Consider the following 16,955-nt stretch of genomic DNA (forward strand, 5'->3'; position numbering starts at 1 on the left):
CCACTTGTTAAGGAACCAAAAGTAATGGGACAATTGTCCTCTCGGCTGTTCCGTGGCCAGGTGTGTGTTATTCCCTCATTATCCCAATTACAATGAGCAAATAAAAGGTCCAGAGTTTATTTCAAGTGTGCTATTTGCATTTGGAATCTGTTACTGTCAACTCTCAAGATGAGATCCAAAGAGCTGTCACTATCAGTGAAGCAAGCCATCATTAGGCTGAAGAAACAAAAAACAAACCCATCAGAGAGATGGCAAAAACATTAGACTTGGCCAAAACAACTGTTTGGAACATTCTTAAATAGAAGGAACGCACCGGTGAGTTCAGCAACACCAAAAGACCCAGAAGACCACGGAAAACAACTGTGTTGGATAACCAAAGAATTCTTTCCCTGGTGAAGAAAACACCCTTCACAACAGTTGGCAAGATCAAGAACACTCTCTAGGAGGTAGGTGTATGTGTGTCAAAGTCAACAATCAAGAGAATACTTCACCAGAGTGAATACAGAGGGTTCACCACAAGATGTAAACCTATGGTGAGCCTCAAAAACAGAAAGGCCAGATTAGAGTTTGCCAAACGACATCTAAATAAGCCTTCACAGTTCTGGAACATCCTATGGACAGATGAGACCAAGATCAACTTGTACCAGAGTGATGGGAAGAGAAGAGTATGGAGAAGGAAAGGAACTGCTCATGATCCTAAGCATACCACCTCATCAGTGAAGCATGGTGGTGGTAGTGTCATGGCGTGGGCATGTATGGCTGCCAATGGAACTGGTTCTCTTGTATTTATTGATGTGACTGCTGACAAAAGCAGCAGGATGAATTCTGAAGTGTTTCAGGCAATATTATCTGCTCATATTCAGCCAAATGCTTCAGAACTCATTGGACGGCGCTTCACAGTGCAGATGGACAATGACCCAAAGCATACTGCAAAAGTAACCAAAGAGTTTTTTTAAGGGAAAGAAGTGGAATGTTATGCAATGGCCAAGTCAATCACCTGACCTGAATCCGATTGAGCATGCATTTCACTTGCTGAAGACAAAACTGAAGGGAAAATGCCCCAAGAACAAGCAGGAACTGAAGATAGTTGCAGTAGAGGCCTGGCAGAGCATCACCAGGGATGAAACCCAGCGTCTGGTGATGTCTATGCGTTCCAGACTTCAGGCTGTAATTGACTGCAAAGGATTTGCAACCAAGTATTAAAAAGTGAAAGTTTGATTTATGATTATTATTCTGTCCCATTACTTTTGGTTTGTTAACAAGTGGGAGGCACATATGCAAACTGTTGTAATTCCTACACCGTTGACCTGATTTGGATGTAAATACCCTCAAATTAAGGCCTCATGCACACGACCGGTGTTGTGTCCCGTGTCCGTTGTTCCGTTTTCCGTGATTTTCTGCGGACCCATTGACTTTCAATGGGTCCGTGGAAAACTCGGTAAATGCAGTTTTTTATCCGCGTCAGTGATCCGTGTTTCCAGTCCGTGAAAAAAATACGACCTGTCCTATTTTTTTCACGGACAACGGGTCAGTGAAAAAACACGGATGCACACAAAATTGTCATCCGCGTCCGCATGGCAAACTAAACTTAGATATTTTTTTTTTTACTTTCCTTCATGTTTGGAGATCCTCCAAAAATAAAGGAAGACACACGGAAACAAAAACGGACACGGATCACGGAACACCTTTTTGCAGACCGCAAAAAAATACTGTTGTGTGCATGAGGCCTAAAGCTGACAGTCTGCAGTTAAAGCACATCTTGTTCGCTTCATTTCAAATCCACTGTGGTGGTGTATAGAGCCAAAAATGTTACAATTGTGTCGAGGTCCCAATATTTATGATGTACAGTGCCATGGAATTAATAGTGCTTTCAAATATATAATAATACTGAGAGGTCCTTGTTTCAGAAAAAGAAATCTAGTCTATGACCAGCCTAAAGGAATGAGGTCCTCAGCTGCTCACCAGGTTGAACTGCTGCTGTAGCTTCTCATTGGCGTAGTTGATGCAAAACTGCTCAAAGCTGTTTATTTCAAATGTTTCAAAACTGTAAGAAAAAGAAAGAAAATATTGGTGATTAGTAAAATGATGCATGAAGCTTACCAGTCTTTGCTTGAATATTATATTTATGGGCATTTTCAATGTTTGTATCTGCTGATGTTTATTGAAAAAGCAATTACGAGAAATCATTGGAAGAAAGTTCTGGGGTAACTTATCACATTTAAAGGGGAAGTGTGATCACTTTTTTTTCCCCAAATAAGGCACATGGAAAGTAGTCATCCTTGTGAAATGACTCCATTAACTGTTCATTACAATACAGGTCCTTCTAAAAAAAAATTGCATATTGTGATAAAGTTCATTATTTTCTGTAATGTACTGATAAACATTAGACTTTTATATATTTTAGATTCATTACACACAACTGAAGTAGTGAAAGCCTTTTATTGTTTTAATATTGATGATTTTGGCATACAGATCATGAAAACCCAAATTTCCTATCTAAAAAAATTAGCATATTTCATCCGACCAATAAAAGAAAAGTGTTTTTAATACAAAAAAGTCAACCTTCAAATAATTATGTTCAGTTATGCACTCAATACTTGGTCGGGAATCCTTTTGCAGAAATGACAGCTTCAATCCGGCGTGGCATGGAGGCAATCAGCCTGTGGCACTGCTGAGGTGTTATGGAGGCCCAGGATGCTTCGATAGCGGCCTTAAGCTCATCCAGAGTGTTGGGTCTTGCGTCTCTCAACTTTCTCTTCCCAATACACCACAGATTCTCTATAGCAGGGGTGCACAACCTGCGGCCCGCGGGCCGCATGCGGCCCCCAGAGCCATGGTTTGCGGCCCCCGGCCTGCTGGGCAGAAACACAGCTGATCCTGCAATCAGCTGTGTTTCTGCACAGAGCGCCGCACAGCAGATGGATCACAGGTTTTGCTCCTGCACTGTAGCAGGAGCAGAAAGGGTCCCCGGCTATAAGTGAGAGCGGGGAAGCCGAGGAGAAGACAGAAGCGCTTTATTAGCGCTTCTGCCTTCTCCTCTATGAGCGCTCTGCAGTGTAGACCCAGCGATCACGTGATCTCTGGGTGTCTCAGGAACAGAGGAGCGCTGCCCTGGTACAAAGCCTCTGCAGCAGGCTGGTTTCCCTGTAACTGGGGCTCCTTTGGATGCTCCAGTTACAGTGGAAATAGAACAAAAAAAAGTCACTTATTGTCTCCCAAAGGTCTTTCAGTGACCTCTTGGGGACAAATTATGTGGTAAAAATCTATTTAAAAAAAAGTTACAAAATGATTTAAAAAATTTGAAAAATAAATAAATTAAAAAATAAAATAAAAAGGAAAAATTTAAAAAAGTGACAGTGTCCCCCAAGGTCTTTTTATGACCTCTTGGGGGACATATTATGTAGCAGAAATATATTATATAGTTATAAGAAATATATTATATATTATACATAAAAGAAAAAACACCCACACCAATCAAAACAGTCACCATTACCGCCCCATTCACGTAAAACTTTTCATATTATATAGCAAAATACACAAAATTGAGAACTAATTATAATAATTTATTTTGGTGTCAGTTTGCATATTTAAAGAATAAGGAGCTATAGTTTGAAAAAATATATACTTTTTAAAAAACGTTTTGTACAGTTTCCCCCAAATAAAAATTGTTGCAAAAATGATCTTGGTAGTCCAACAAATAAGATAGTTACAATCGTTTGAACCACCATGCGCACTAAATCACAAAAAAGTGTTTGGTGATTAAGGCCTTTTCATTCAAGCATTAACCAATAGGCGCCTTCCCCACTAGTAAGGTAATGTGCTTACTGGTTACTGCAGGGCACCTATAACTGGATTGGCAGGAGATGGTGATAACCAGTGAGCTCCATCCTCTGCAGTGAAGGAAAACGCTGATTTATAAACAAGAGGAAGGCTGGAAGGAAATGTCACAACTTTTCTGGTAAAAATGATTTTTAACAAGTTCCTGCAGCATGGCCTCTGAAATAGAAGATTCATACTTACCTGCTCCACTCCGCTCTGGTCCTCTGCGCTGCCTCCATCCTGCGGTTCCTGCTCTGTTTACACCTGTCAGTGCATGGCCATGGTCACTTGCACGGCTCCAGTCAATGACTGGCTTCAGCAGTCACACGCTGCTTGTGGCCACATCACCGCCTAAGCCAGTCATTGGCTGGAGTGGTGTATGACCATGTCCATGCACTGCCAAGTGTAAACAGCGGAGGCAGTTCGAAGGACCAGAGCGGTGGGGAGCAGGTAAGTATAACTCTTCGGTTTCAGGGGCTATGCTGCAGCGCGATATTTGGGACAATTACTGGGAACAAGTGTTCATAGGAGCGCTCATATCTTACATCTGGCCGGTATAATCGTGCAGCTGATTAGTCGATAAACAAGGAATTGCTCATTTGTTGGCTGATTTGCATATTTTATCAGGATGAAAGATGTCCGATTATCTGCAGCACGACTGCGGCAGCCATCACTCCTCCCCAGTCACTTTGCACTGGCTTGTGTAATAGGCAGGTGAGCGCCGATCAACATTATTTTATGTGCGGCCCCTTGAAATAGAGCGATGTGACAATGCGGCCCCCAGACCAAAAAAGGTTGTGCACCCCTGCTCTATAGGGTTCAGGTCAGGAGAGCACAGTAATACCATGGTCAGTAAACCATTTACCAGTGGTTTTGGCACTGTGAGCAGGTGCCAGGTCGTGCTGAAAAATGAAATCTTCATCCCCATAAAGCTTTTCAGCAGATGGAAGCATGAAGTGCTCCAAAATCTCCTGATAGCTAGCTGCATTGACCCTGCCCTTGATAAAACACAGTGGACCAACACCAGCAGCTGACATGGCACCCCAGACCATCACTAACTGTGGGTACTTGACACTGGACTTCAGGCAATTTTGGCATTTCCCTCTCCCCAGTCTTCCTCCAGACTCTGGCACCTTGATTTCCGAATGACATGCAAAATTTGCTTTCATCCGAAAAAAGTACTTTGGACTACTGAGCAACAGTCCAGTGCTGCTTCTCTGTAGCCCAGGTCAGGCGCTTCTGCCGCTGTTTCTGGTTCAAAAGTGGCTTGACCTGGGGAATGCGGCACCTGTAGCCCATTTCCTGCACACGCCCTTACACGGTGGCTCTGAATGTTTCTACTCCAGACTCAGTCCACTGCTTCCGCAGGTCCCCCAAGGTCTGGAATCGGTCCTTCTCCACAATCTTCCTCAGGGTCCGGTCACCTCTTCTCGTTGTGCAGCGTTTTCTGCCACACTTTTTCCTTCTCACAGACTTCCCACTGAGGTGCCTTGATACAGCACTCTGGGAACAGCCTTTCGTTCAGAAATTTCTTTCTGTGTCTTACCCTCTTGCTTGAGAGTGTCAATGATGGCCTTCTGGACAGCAGTCAGGTCGGCAGTCTTACCCATGATTGTGGTTTTGAGTAATGAACCAGGCTGGGAGTTTTTAAAAGCCTCAGGAATCTTTTGCAGGTGTTTAGAGTTAATTAGTTGATTCAGATGATTAGGTTAATAGCTCGTTTAGAGAACCTTTTCATGATATGCTAATTTTTTGAGATAGGAAATTTGGGTTTTCATGAGCTGTATGCCAAAATCATCAATATTAAAACAATAAAAGGCTTGAACTACTTCAGTTGGTGTGTAATGAATCTAAAATATATGAAAGTCTAATGTTTATCAGTACATTACAGAAAATAATGAACTTTATCACAATATGCTATTTTTTTTTAGAAGGACCTGTATAACCAGGATCTTTGTTACAAGCAAGAAGGTATGAAAGTGTAACTTAATGGGGCATTCCCATCTCAGATACAGATGGCATATCGCTAGAATATGCCATCAATGTCTGATCGGGAGGGTTCTTGGACCTGCACCTATCTCTAGAAGGAGTTCCGAAAATAGCCATTATTGCTGGGGAAGCAGCAGATGGGTTTTTACTTTATCTAATGAAGCATTGCACAGAGCCTTTCAAAGGGCCATCCAATCAAACATATGTGGTTCACCAGGGCAAGAGCTGATTCAAGTAGATTGGACTTCCTTTTCTGGATGTGTATCCATTTTTATTCTATAATGTGGTCCATTAAATGCTAAAACAGCATTTTTAAAAATATTTGAATATCAAAATACATTAAAATAAATTTTACTAAAAATCCAGTCACCAAATTTCCACATTATTCTTTAAATTAAATGCTTTCAGAAATAATTTACCCAACCAAAACCATGTAACCACCAAGAAAGAGGAGAGAATAAAATAAATAAAAAATAAAAATGAATCCATCCTAGATCAGATTTATTCCCCTGCATAGGACGGGTCTTCTTTCTATAATAGATCTGTTCACATATTTAAACCAGCTTAATTTTCCCATTCACTTATCTGGGGGAGTTTTCTGTACACCAGTGTCAAACCACCACAACTCTAGCAAACATCCGGTGTCGGGGGGTGGGAGCAGACAATGGCAGCCGGGGACGAGCCCCTCTAGCATCGCCGGTGACGCTACGGAGGCTCGTCCCCGTCTGCTATTGGCTGCCCCCCCCTCCCCGACACCGGATGTTTTCATCCGCGTGCAGGGAGAAGCAGCAGCGGCGGTGCGGGGACCAGAAGAGGAGCTGGGAGCGGGGACCGGGGTAAGTATATTCCATGTGGGGTGCCCAGCACATGAGGGGGACATTTTATACTCTTGGAGAATCACTTTAATATTCTCAGGTCACTCAGAACCACAGCCCGTATTGTAGAGGGGAATACAATGCCTGTTTTAGCCTCTACTATCCGCAGCACTTCATCCCAAAAAGGCTAAAGAATGGTGCAATCTTATATAAGGTGTAAAACTTCTGCTGTGTCTCCCTCACATCTAGGACACTTGGAATTAGCTCTATATTTAAACCTATAAGGCCTCATGCACACAAGGGTATTTTCTTTCCGTGTCCGTTCCAATTTTTTTGCGGATAGGATGCGGACCCATTCATTTCAATGGGTCAGCAAAAAATGCGGACAGCACACCATGTACTGTCCACATCTGTATGTCCATTCCGTAGCCCCGCAAAAAAAAAAAAATAGAACATGTCCTATTCTTGTCCATTTTGCGGACAAGGATAGGCATTGTTAAAAACGGATGGCATACGGACGTAATCAGTTTTTTTTTTGCGGATCTGCAATTTGCGAACTGCAAAACACATACGGTCGTGTGCATGTAGCCTAAAGCATATTCGGAGTACAATAAAGGCGGAGTATGATTTTAAATTGTATAATCCTAGGATTATTACAGATATAAAACCTCCTTAATATTTTTATTTGTCCTATTCCACTTTTCCACAGTGCTAATACAGCACATAGGCCTATACTTCCTTCTCTCTATCATAAAGCACTGTCTTTGCTTTTCTAAGGCAGTAAGATATTCAGATTCAAGGGAACAATGTTCACTCATTTGTAACAGTACGAAGCACAAAAATGCATTGTGACAAATAAAATTTCACTTTTAAAATATCCAGAGAATGTGACCCAACTTTCCTTGAGGCAAGAGAGTCAGTAAGTAAGTCACATTACTTATGGTGCCATAAAACGTCTGCACGACTACGGGAAGCCGCTTATAATAGCTGTTATACTGACATTCACCAAAAAGCTGCGCCAGAGAGGTGCAGACTGCTACTCCTCGGCTGCATGCAGGCCTGATTAGGCCTAGGCCGCTATACCAAGATATCAGTACACCATCCCGATGGGAGACAGAGGGAGTCGGCTCCTTTTTATAACTGTTTAGATGCCGCAGTCACTATAGACTTAGGCTAGTTTCACACTAGCGTTCGTCGGTCCGCTCGTGAGCTCCGTTTGAAGGAGCTCACGAGCGGACCCGAACGCCTCCGTCCAGCCCTGATGCAGTCTGAATGGAGCGGATCCGCTCAGACTGCATCAGTCTGGCGGCGTTCAGCCTCCGCTCGCCTCCGCACGGCCAGGCGGACAGCTGAACGCTGCTTGCAGCGTTCAGCTGTCCGCCTGGCCGTGCGGAGGCGAGCGGATCCGTTCAGACTTACAATGTAAGTCAATGGGAACGGATCCGCTTGAAGAGGTCACCATATGGCTCAATCTTCAAGCGGATCCGTCCCCTATTGACTTTACATTGAAAGTCTGAACGGATCCGCTCAGGCATCTTGCGCACTTAGAAATTTTTCTAAGTTATTAATGCAGACGGATCCGTACTGAACGGAGCCTCCGTCTGCATTAATATGATCGGCTCCGTTCAGAACGGATCCGATCAAGCGCTAGTGTGAAAGTAGCCTTAATCATGTAAAGGGGTTAAGAGGCCTGGATCGGCACTCCTGCCAGTCCTGGCCGTTAGAGCAGAGGCCCTGCTCTCATGTGAGAGGTTAGATCCGTGCAGCACTTAGCCCAGCCTAAGGACTCTTGGGGACTGCTGTAAAAAGGTATACTGGTGGTCACTAAGGGGTTAAATACAAAATTAAAGATAAAACCCATTTGTGGGAGGTGTTGCGTGTCATGGGGTTTGGGACGACCTTTATCTCCTGGGTTCAGTTGTTATACAATGGCCCCACGGCTAGCATACGGGCGAATGGGGGAACATCGAAGTCATTCAGATAGGGAAGGGGAACCCGTCAGGGATGCCCATTATCCCCCCTTCTGTTTGCTATTGCAATTAAGCCGCTTGCCTGCTTGTTGCGCTCATCTGAAAAAATTGTGGGGTTTCCCTGTGTGACTTGGGAGGAGAGGGTGTCCCTGTACGCTGATGACATGTTAATTTATTTGGGCAATATGGAACAGTCTGTAGGTCCTGTCATGGCACTTATATACGGGAGTTTGGTGATAGGTCTGGTCTCCGTATCAACTGGGATAAGTCCACTCTCCTACCGCTATAACTCTTATCCCAAACTCTTGTCCATTGCAAATTGCGCATCACGTCAAATATCTGGGGATAATGGTTACAGCAAATCATAACAGTTATATTAATATTAAACTGAATGTGGAGACGCTCTTAATCGCAATGCTGGATAAAATTAAGGCTTGGTGCAAATTGTCGCTATCTGAAATCGGGAGGAGTAACCTTCTTAAAATGATTCTCATGCCCAAACTCATGTATATACTACATAATTCCCCGGTATGGATTCCTCGCAGGATATTCATAAAAATTGATAGGTTGTTTAGGGATTTGATTTGGCGCCATAAAAAGGAGCAGATTAGACTGGACACTCTGCAGAGAGGGAAAGAGGAGGGAGGGCTATCAGTACCGAATGCATGGCTTTATTACATTTCGGCCCAGTTGCAACAGTTGAGGGGATGGGGGAGGACTCCTGGAGACGTTGCCTCAGCCAGATTGGTGGCACACATTATTGGGCACAGTTCTCCGGTGGCTTTATTGGAAAATAGTGGAATTGTTGGTAAGCTGTCAGGGCACCCCACACTTTTTATGATGCACAAGGTTTGGCAAAAATGCCGGGCGCTGTTATTCAGTAAAGGGGCTTATGCTGTTTATACATTATTAGGCCCCATGCACACGGCCGTGTGCGGGCCGTGGAACCGCGGCCTGGATCCCTCCTGAGAGCAGGAGCGCACGGCATCATGGGTTGCTATGACGCCGTGCGCTCCCTGCTGCCGCCACAATACAGTAATACACTGGTATGATCTATACCAGTGTATTACTGTACTGTGCCGGCAGCAGGGAGCGCACGGCGTCATAGCAACCAGTGACGTCGTGCGCTCCTGCTCTCAGGAGGGATCCAGGCCGCGGTTCCACGGCCCGCACACGGCCCGCACACGGCCATGAAACACGGCCGTGTGCATGGGGCCTAAGATGTGGTTCTGTACCAGGTATACTCTTGTAACTAGTTTACGTGATTTTATCTACTACCAAGATTTTATCTTGTACCATGGTTGTTACTTGGGATACTCATGAAAGCAACTATTTATCTGATCCTGTAATGCTATGGTATTTTTGTCATCAACAGTTGCATGTATATTGTGCAGACTCTTTTCCTTTGTATTTTTGTGATTTTCCGAAAAATCAAATAAAAATTATCTGATTCAAAAAAAGATAAAACCCAAACAAATAATATAACATAATAATACTATTTGTTGTTCTATGAATAGATGAATAACTATGGGCTTAATGGCGTAGTCTTTAGGATAGATTATCAATATCAGACTGTTGGGGGGGTCCAGCTCCTGCCACCCCAATAATTAGCTGTTGGTAGGATCCGCAAGGGGCTGCTTCTTTGGCCTGTGATATCATATCCATGAGTTCAAAGAAACGAGACTGAGCTACAATACCAAGAACAGCTTCTTACAATGTACGGCACTGCACTTGGTATACTGTACTTTGAGGAGGCCACTGTACTTCTATGAGTGCCGTGGATCCTTCAAACAGCTGACCAATCAGGGGTCAGGAGTCAGATCTGATACTGAAGACTTATCCTAAGTTATCAATATTTTTAAGGGTTGTCCGACGACAAACACTTATCTACAGGATAGAACAGGGGATAAGATTTGAATGTAAGGGGCAGTCATGTATGTCCACTGCCGCCCCATTCCACTATACGCCCTCACTGCAAAAGGCCTAATATGCATATTAGGAAAAAATATAACTCAGGAACAGAGCCTTGGATCAACAAAGAAAACCGGTGCTTTAATCTGGTGAACCAGTTATGCGTCTATGCAGATAGCGGGATAGGGAGGTCGCTGGTGCCAGACTCACTTTACGTTTTTCTCCTGAACTTAAAAATTCATTGCCTATCCTTAGGATGTTTGATTGGCAAGATGCCAAAACTAGTATCACACCCCCTTCATTATTAGCACAGGCCCAGTGGTTCATCCATACGGGCACTGCGCTAGGTACTGTTGCTCATATTCACTTGAATGGGACTTTGCACAGCTGATAGTACCAGAAAGCCCCTACACCTGTGTACACACTGAAGGGGAGAAAGTGCCATAGCAGGGACCCTAGACCTCAGGCCATACACATATCAAACATTGAGGATTTTAAGGATATGCTTTAGTGACAACCCAAACATGAAATGTGTCAATGTCAATTACTACTGAATGCAAAAAAAAACAAAAAACGGAACCTGGCTCCTTCCTTCATACATTTCAAGATTGCTCCATAGCACTTTAGATGAAACCAGAATTTCACAATGCAGGGCATACAGCTGCATTAGTAATGGGTATACAATTTTTAAGCTAGGTACACCAAAAAATGTGATATAAATGCCAATTTTTGTATAATATCTTAAATGATGCAAATTCATTAGAACAGGTTATTTACCCATAAATGTCAAGGACTCCGATAAAGGAATTTTGCTTGGCAGATGACAGTAGGGCTTTATTCACATGAGTAACAATCCAGCTGAACAAGTTTGCGTAGATGTGTTTGGACAGAGCATCTCTAGCATTAGTGGCCTGTAGCCGTGAAATTGGCTTGATGTAGGTCTCAGCAGCAGTTACAAGCTTTCGATGGCAGAGCCAATGTGACATTTCTTCATAGTCCACTCCCATCAGATCACAAAATATAAGAAGAGGTTCATGCTTTGGCTGCAATTAAAATACAAAAAGCAGAAAATAATTGAAGAATTATTAATCTTTCATCCACAGATTTTTGGGGCATTAATGGAACTTTTAATTATTTTGTAATTAAAAACCCAAAGAGCACTTAGCTTATAATTTTCAATCTGTAATTAAAGGCTATTGACCCCTTCAGGGCAATTTTTTATGATAGTCTTTTACTCATTTTGGGCAAAAATAATTTTTTCACTCGGTATTTGATAAAAAGTTTCAGCAGTTTTTGTGATACATGTGGTTAAAAATCTGTCATGTTGCAAATTGTTCCTCCTAATTTCTGTCCACTGACGGCTCATGGTGAAGCTTTATCTCTGATCTTCTGACTTCATAAACACTCCTTATTGCTAAACTCTTATCAAGCAGATAAAAATATGGCTTAAATGAGTGTTAATGAAGTCAGGAGATAAGGCTTCACATGAGCCGTCAGTGGATGGAAATCAGGAGGGACAATCTGCAAAAAGTGGATTTTTGCACTTACCGTAAAATCAGTTTCTCGTTCAATGCATTGGGGGACACAGTACCATGGGTATATGCCCAGCTACCACTAGGAGGCACTAGACATAGCACTAGGTTATTCAGTTTGTACCAAAAGCAGTAGGAGAGAAAAACAAAAGGCGAAGAACCAACATGTCGTAGACCGGGAAATGAAAAGAGAACAGTAGCCCGGTGATAGGGAGAGAAGTAAAAACAGAGAGTGGGATTCGTGTCCCCCAATGCATTGAACAAGAAACGGATTTTACGTAAGTACAAAAATCCAATTTTCTCGTTAATGGCATTGGGGGACACAGTACCATGGGACGTCCCAAAGCAGTCCTCGAGGGTGGGATAGAAATCTCATGTAAAAAGAAGGGTGCAGAGGTGCAGAAAAACAACGTGACCCAACAGGACCAGGAGAAACCCTAGCCAACACCACCCAAGGAGGGGGAAATAAAGCACTAGAGGATAAGGAGCAGGGCTAGATGTGCTGCGCGAGAACCAAGAGTTGACCAAAAATGCACTAGAGAGCCCGAGGAAGGATCTAGAAGAACCAGGGCTCCCCCTGAGGAAACAGGAGGGAAGCACAGCAACGTCTGTTGGCAACGAACTAGCGCTCTGCATATGGAAGAACGTAAGTTGAAGCACTGGAGGCTAAATGCTTGAGAGAAAATCATAACAAGATTCACAAGGGAAGGGAGCGAGCCTCCTTTCACAGCAAGGAAGGGGGGAAAAAGAAACACCTATGAGAAGGAAAGAACCCTTTCCTGCCAGAAAAAAAAACTGTCAACCCCCGGGAGAGGGGGGTCCTAGGAAATGGTCAGGAGAAGGGAACGTAAAGACCTGCTTCCCGTATAGAGGGAGTGAGGAACAAGCCTCTGAAAGACATAATATCGCTGTGAAATGTAGGACCAGAGATATCCCTGGCCACCCCAGGGACAAAAGGAACCAGTTGCAGGACTTGGAAAGACGAGCTCAGACCACTGGACTGAGAGATATTAGAGTAGAAGAGGACTCCAAACAGCCTAAGGAGAAAAAGATCCCCAAAAGAGGAAAGACTCCGTCCCAAAAGTGACCAATACAATGTAAACTGCAAACCATAGCACTAAACAATTGGGAATGGAAAGAGATGTTACAGTTCCAAGAGGGCAACAAGCCTATGAGGACGCAGGAGGGAGAAGGACCAAACCGGGCCCAAAGAAGCAGCTGTCATACCGAACTTGTGCGGTCAGAATGTCATGGGAAGCTTCCAGAGAAGGGAGCGGCAAGCTAGATGGTCTAAGAATGAGTGGAATCAGGGACTCCGAGCAGGATTACCCAATCAGGGTCCCAAGAATGGTCCACAGAACCGGACCACCTAAGGACAACAATAGCCAGAATATCAAGTAAACATCGGCCAAGCGTGACCAACCATTCCAGGTGCAGTGACTAGCAAACTGTGTAACACTGTCCCAGAAGGGACAAGTACGACAGCCTGGATTTGGTAAAAGAAAAGAATCGCCAAACACACATATGTCAGAAAGGGTGCAGAAGTCGGCAGGGGAAGCCGGGGGAGTCTACAATTACCTGTAGAAAACCAGCTACCGGCAGAGCGCAATAAACCCCCCAGGGAAGGAGGAAGGAACTGACAGGTGCAGACAACGGTCAGGCCCAACGAAACGGCCCTTCTGTCATGTAGCACAACTAATCTGAAAACATAAGGGAGTACCAAGAACACCCGGACCAAGGCAGAACAACGTGACCATGTCCGATACCAGAGCAAGCAGCGGAAAGTCCACCCACAGGTAGGTGTGTGGCACTCAGTAGTCCTGTCACAGTCATATCGGAGAGGACATCCAGTGAAGGCATTTGTCCTTGACCACCCAGAGAGATTCTGTATGGTGGAGGACATCCAGTGATGACTCAAAACTGCAGTAGCGGCTGGTACTCAACGCTGCATACTCCGGCAGGATAGAACATCCAGTGGTGTTCCCTGTACGCTGCCAGGACTGTGCCATGTAACTCTGTTAAAAGAAAACAAAGAAGCAGAAATAATGCGAGTACTCCATCATGAAATGGGGTAACGCGGCTGTGCAGCATGCAGTAGTACTTTACAGGGTTGACAAAGAACAATACTAGCATGGCATAGCACGCCACATGATTGCCCGACACAGATCAGAGCCAGGGAAGGGAGGGATACGCCCAGTAATGCAGGAGCCGTATGAGCTGCAGATTGTACCAATAGGGCATAGCTCCTGGAGATACTGCAAATACTCCGCCTATAATAGGAGTAATGTGGCTGCATGGAGCTCATTATAATGAGTGTGGAACATAGCTACAGCATTGCTGCAGTATATATAGGCCAGTGATGGCTAACCTTGGCACTCCAGCTGTGGTGAAACTACGACTCTCAGCATGCTCCATTTATTTCTACAGAGTTCTGAGAGCAGCAAAACAAGGGGGGCATCTTGGGAGTTGTAGTTTTACCACAGCTGGAGTGCCAAGGTTAGCCATCACTGATATAGGCTGTACAGGTACTCTACCAATAGGGGAGAATACGGCTGTGTAGTGCAGACTTAAAACCAGACAGGTGTAAAGGGTACAGCATCTGGAGATGGTTCCGGAACTCCATTTAAGAGGGGAGCGATGCCAGCATGGTGCGCACTAGAACCAGAGAGGTGCAATGGCTACCGCATTAGAAGATGGCCACTATACCTCGCCTGCGTGGTAAAGGAGAAATAGGACTGCATGGTGCATCCTAGAACCAGAGAAGTGTAAGGCTACAGCAAATCTGGAGATGGTACAGGACGGTACTCTACCTATGAAGGGAGCAATGTGGCAGCTTGGTGCACACTACCCAGCATAAGATCATGGTTACAGCCTCTGGAGATGGAGCACCCGAGAACCAGACAGGTGTACTGACTAAAGCGTCTGAAGATGGTACAGGTACTCTACCTATGAAGGGAGCAATGGGGCTGAATGGCGTACACTAGACCCAGGCATAAGCAATGACCACAGCCTGTAGAGATGGAGCACCAGACAGGAGTACTGACTACAGCATCTGGATTTTCATGTAATTGAGTTACTGATTATTAGGTATATGGTGACAATTGTTATAGATAATTTTTATTTTTTTAAATTGTATAATGGAATTATAAAATGAAGTATTTTCTTTTGATAGGTATTTAGGGATTATCATTATTTATAAACAATTAATTATCTTTTAGACAATGCACACTCTTTCCTTTGTTGTGAATAGAGATAAATTATAGCTATTTGGCAGATGGTAAAGTTAACTATATAATGAACACTAATTTCTTCTTCTTCTGATATATATATGGAAAATATAATCGCATTTCCTGGTATATCGGTCATGTGACTTGATCACATGCTCGGACTGGTGACGTGACTGGGCGCATGCGCTGTCTCGATTCGGATGCACTCCACACCATGTCACTACATGCGCCGCGCTTGCGCAGATGGTGGCGTGGGGACGAGCTGATGGATGGAGTCCTCCTGTACGGACAAGATCCCGGCGCGATCACTATATTTATTAAATTTCTTTCATGTTTTGATTATGTTAGTCCCGCCCATCTGATGCTTATATACCCAGTTCTTGTTCATCTCCAACACCTCTTGACGAAGCCTGGAAGGTGAAACACGCTCATCTAGCAGGGTATTTGCTACCTGGCGACCATGGATATGTTTTAGATGTATGTTATTACGGTCAATTATTGAGTTGTACAAGTGTGTTGCCACATTGTGGGTCATGTAGATAAGACTGAGTATTTGTACATTTATATGTATTTGGGGTAATTCTAAGAGACTGTTATATGTCCTCACTTGTTCATTTTGGCACAACATCCGTGCTTACATCTTTCATGCCCCTATTTTATGAGAATCATTACTGTTCTTATATCAAGTGATATTGGTAATTATAATTAGATCTTATGGAGTTTGGTAGCAGGATGGCTCACCTTCTATAATCACGGATAGGTGCCAAGGTCTATAATGAATAATGTACATAGAAATAGACCGGCATTCAAACATAAGGGTTCACATGAGAGACCAAGCAGATAAAGTGCAATTTATTAACACAAAAACATATGTAGACATAAAATGGGATGAACAAATTCCTAGACAGGATTGTGAATACGCTATCTGATCAATAGAGTCCGCAATGACGCAGGTAATTGAATGATATCAAAAGTCCTGCTGGACAGGCAAGTCCCAGTATGCTGGTAAATCCTATTTAATATAGTTTGTGGCAATCAATCTTATAATACAACATGTTGAGTACTCACTATTTAGTAGTGCGTTTATTTGTGGCATCCAACGTGTCAAGGTGCTTACCTCAGGTATAGACGGCAGAGTATAGTTGCTTGCTGATACCATAGATCGGAGCTCCGATGGATCGCTCCTATTCTCGCGAGACTAGCTGTTACTTTTTTTTTTTTGGTATAGTGTGTGATACAAGCTCAAAAAATCACAAGTTGAAAAAATCGCAAGCCGAAGGTAGCAATAAATCTTCGATCTTTTTTTGGCTAGAGTCGAAGTTTGCCTTCATTTCGAATGTTGCTGTTATTAAATTCGATCACCTGTAAATACTTCCTTCGTACTGTCAAGAAGGTATTTTCATCGGTATCTTTCTACAGTGCAAGGTCATGCTTAAAGTTTCAGACTCTTTATAAATAAACCGTAGATCCCAGACGCGTTTCGAAATAGATCCCCATTTCTTCCTCAGTGGGTCTATTTATGTTGAAGAGTCCAAGTTCTTATATACCTGTCTGTTGATTGCTGGGGCGGATCCCATCAAATTAGGGAAATGCATAAAACATGGGTAAAAAGTGGAATGGTAGATTTTGCATAGCTGTTTTCTCTATAATGCGGTATTGCGGTAGTAATGCATCTTTGCTGCGTTTTTTGGT

The 16,955-nt window shown here is 43.6% G+C and overlaps 1 protein-coding gene across 14 annotated transcripts in view; it reads right to left on the reverse strand.

Moving 5' to 3' along the window:
- The window catches only part of MYO5A (myosin VA), a 160,722-nt gene that overhangs the window by 58,137 nt on the left and 85,630 nt on the right, over positions 1 to 16,955 (reverse strand). For all 14 annotated transcript variants that reach the window (XM_044279658.1, XM_044279660.1, XM_044279651.1 and 11 more), the window contains exons 10-11: positions 11,282 to 11,547; positions 1,963 to 2,044 (exon numbers count right to left, since the gene is read on the reverse strand). In XM_044279658.1, coding sequence (XP_044135593.1) covers positions 1,963 to 2,044; positions 11,282 to 11,547 — 348 coding nt within the window. The remainder of the gene's footprint in view (positions 1 to 1,962; positions 2,045 to 11,281; positions 11,548 to 16,955) is intronic.

The sequence above is a fragment of the Bufo gargarizans genome, chromosome 2 (genome assembly GCF_014858855.1).
Source record: "Bufo gargarizans isolate SCDJY-AF-19 chromosome 2, ASM1485885v1, whole genome shotgun sequence".
Lineage (NCBI taxonomy): Eukaryota > Metazoa > Chordata > Amphibia > Anura > Bufonidae > Bufo > Bufo gargarizans.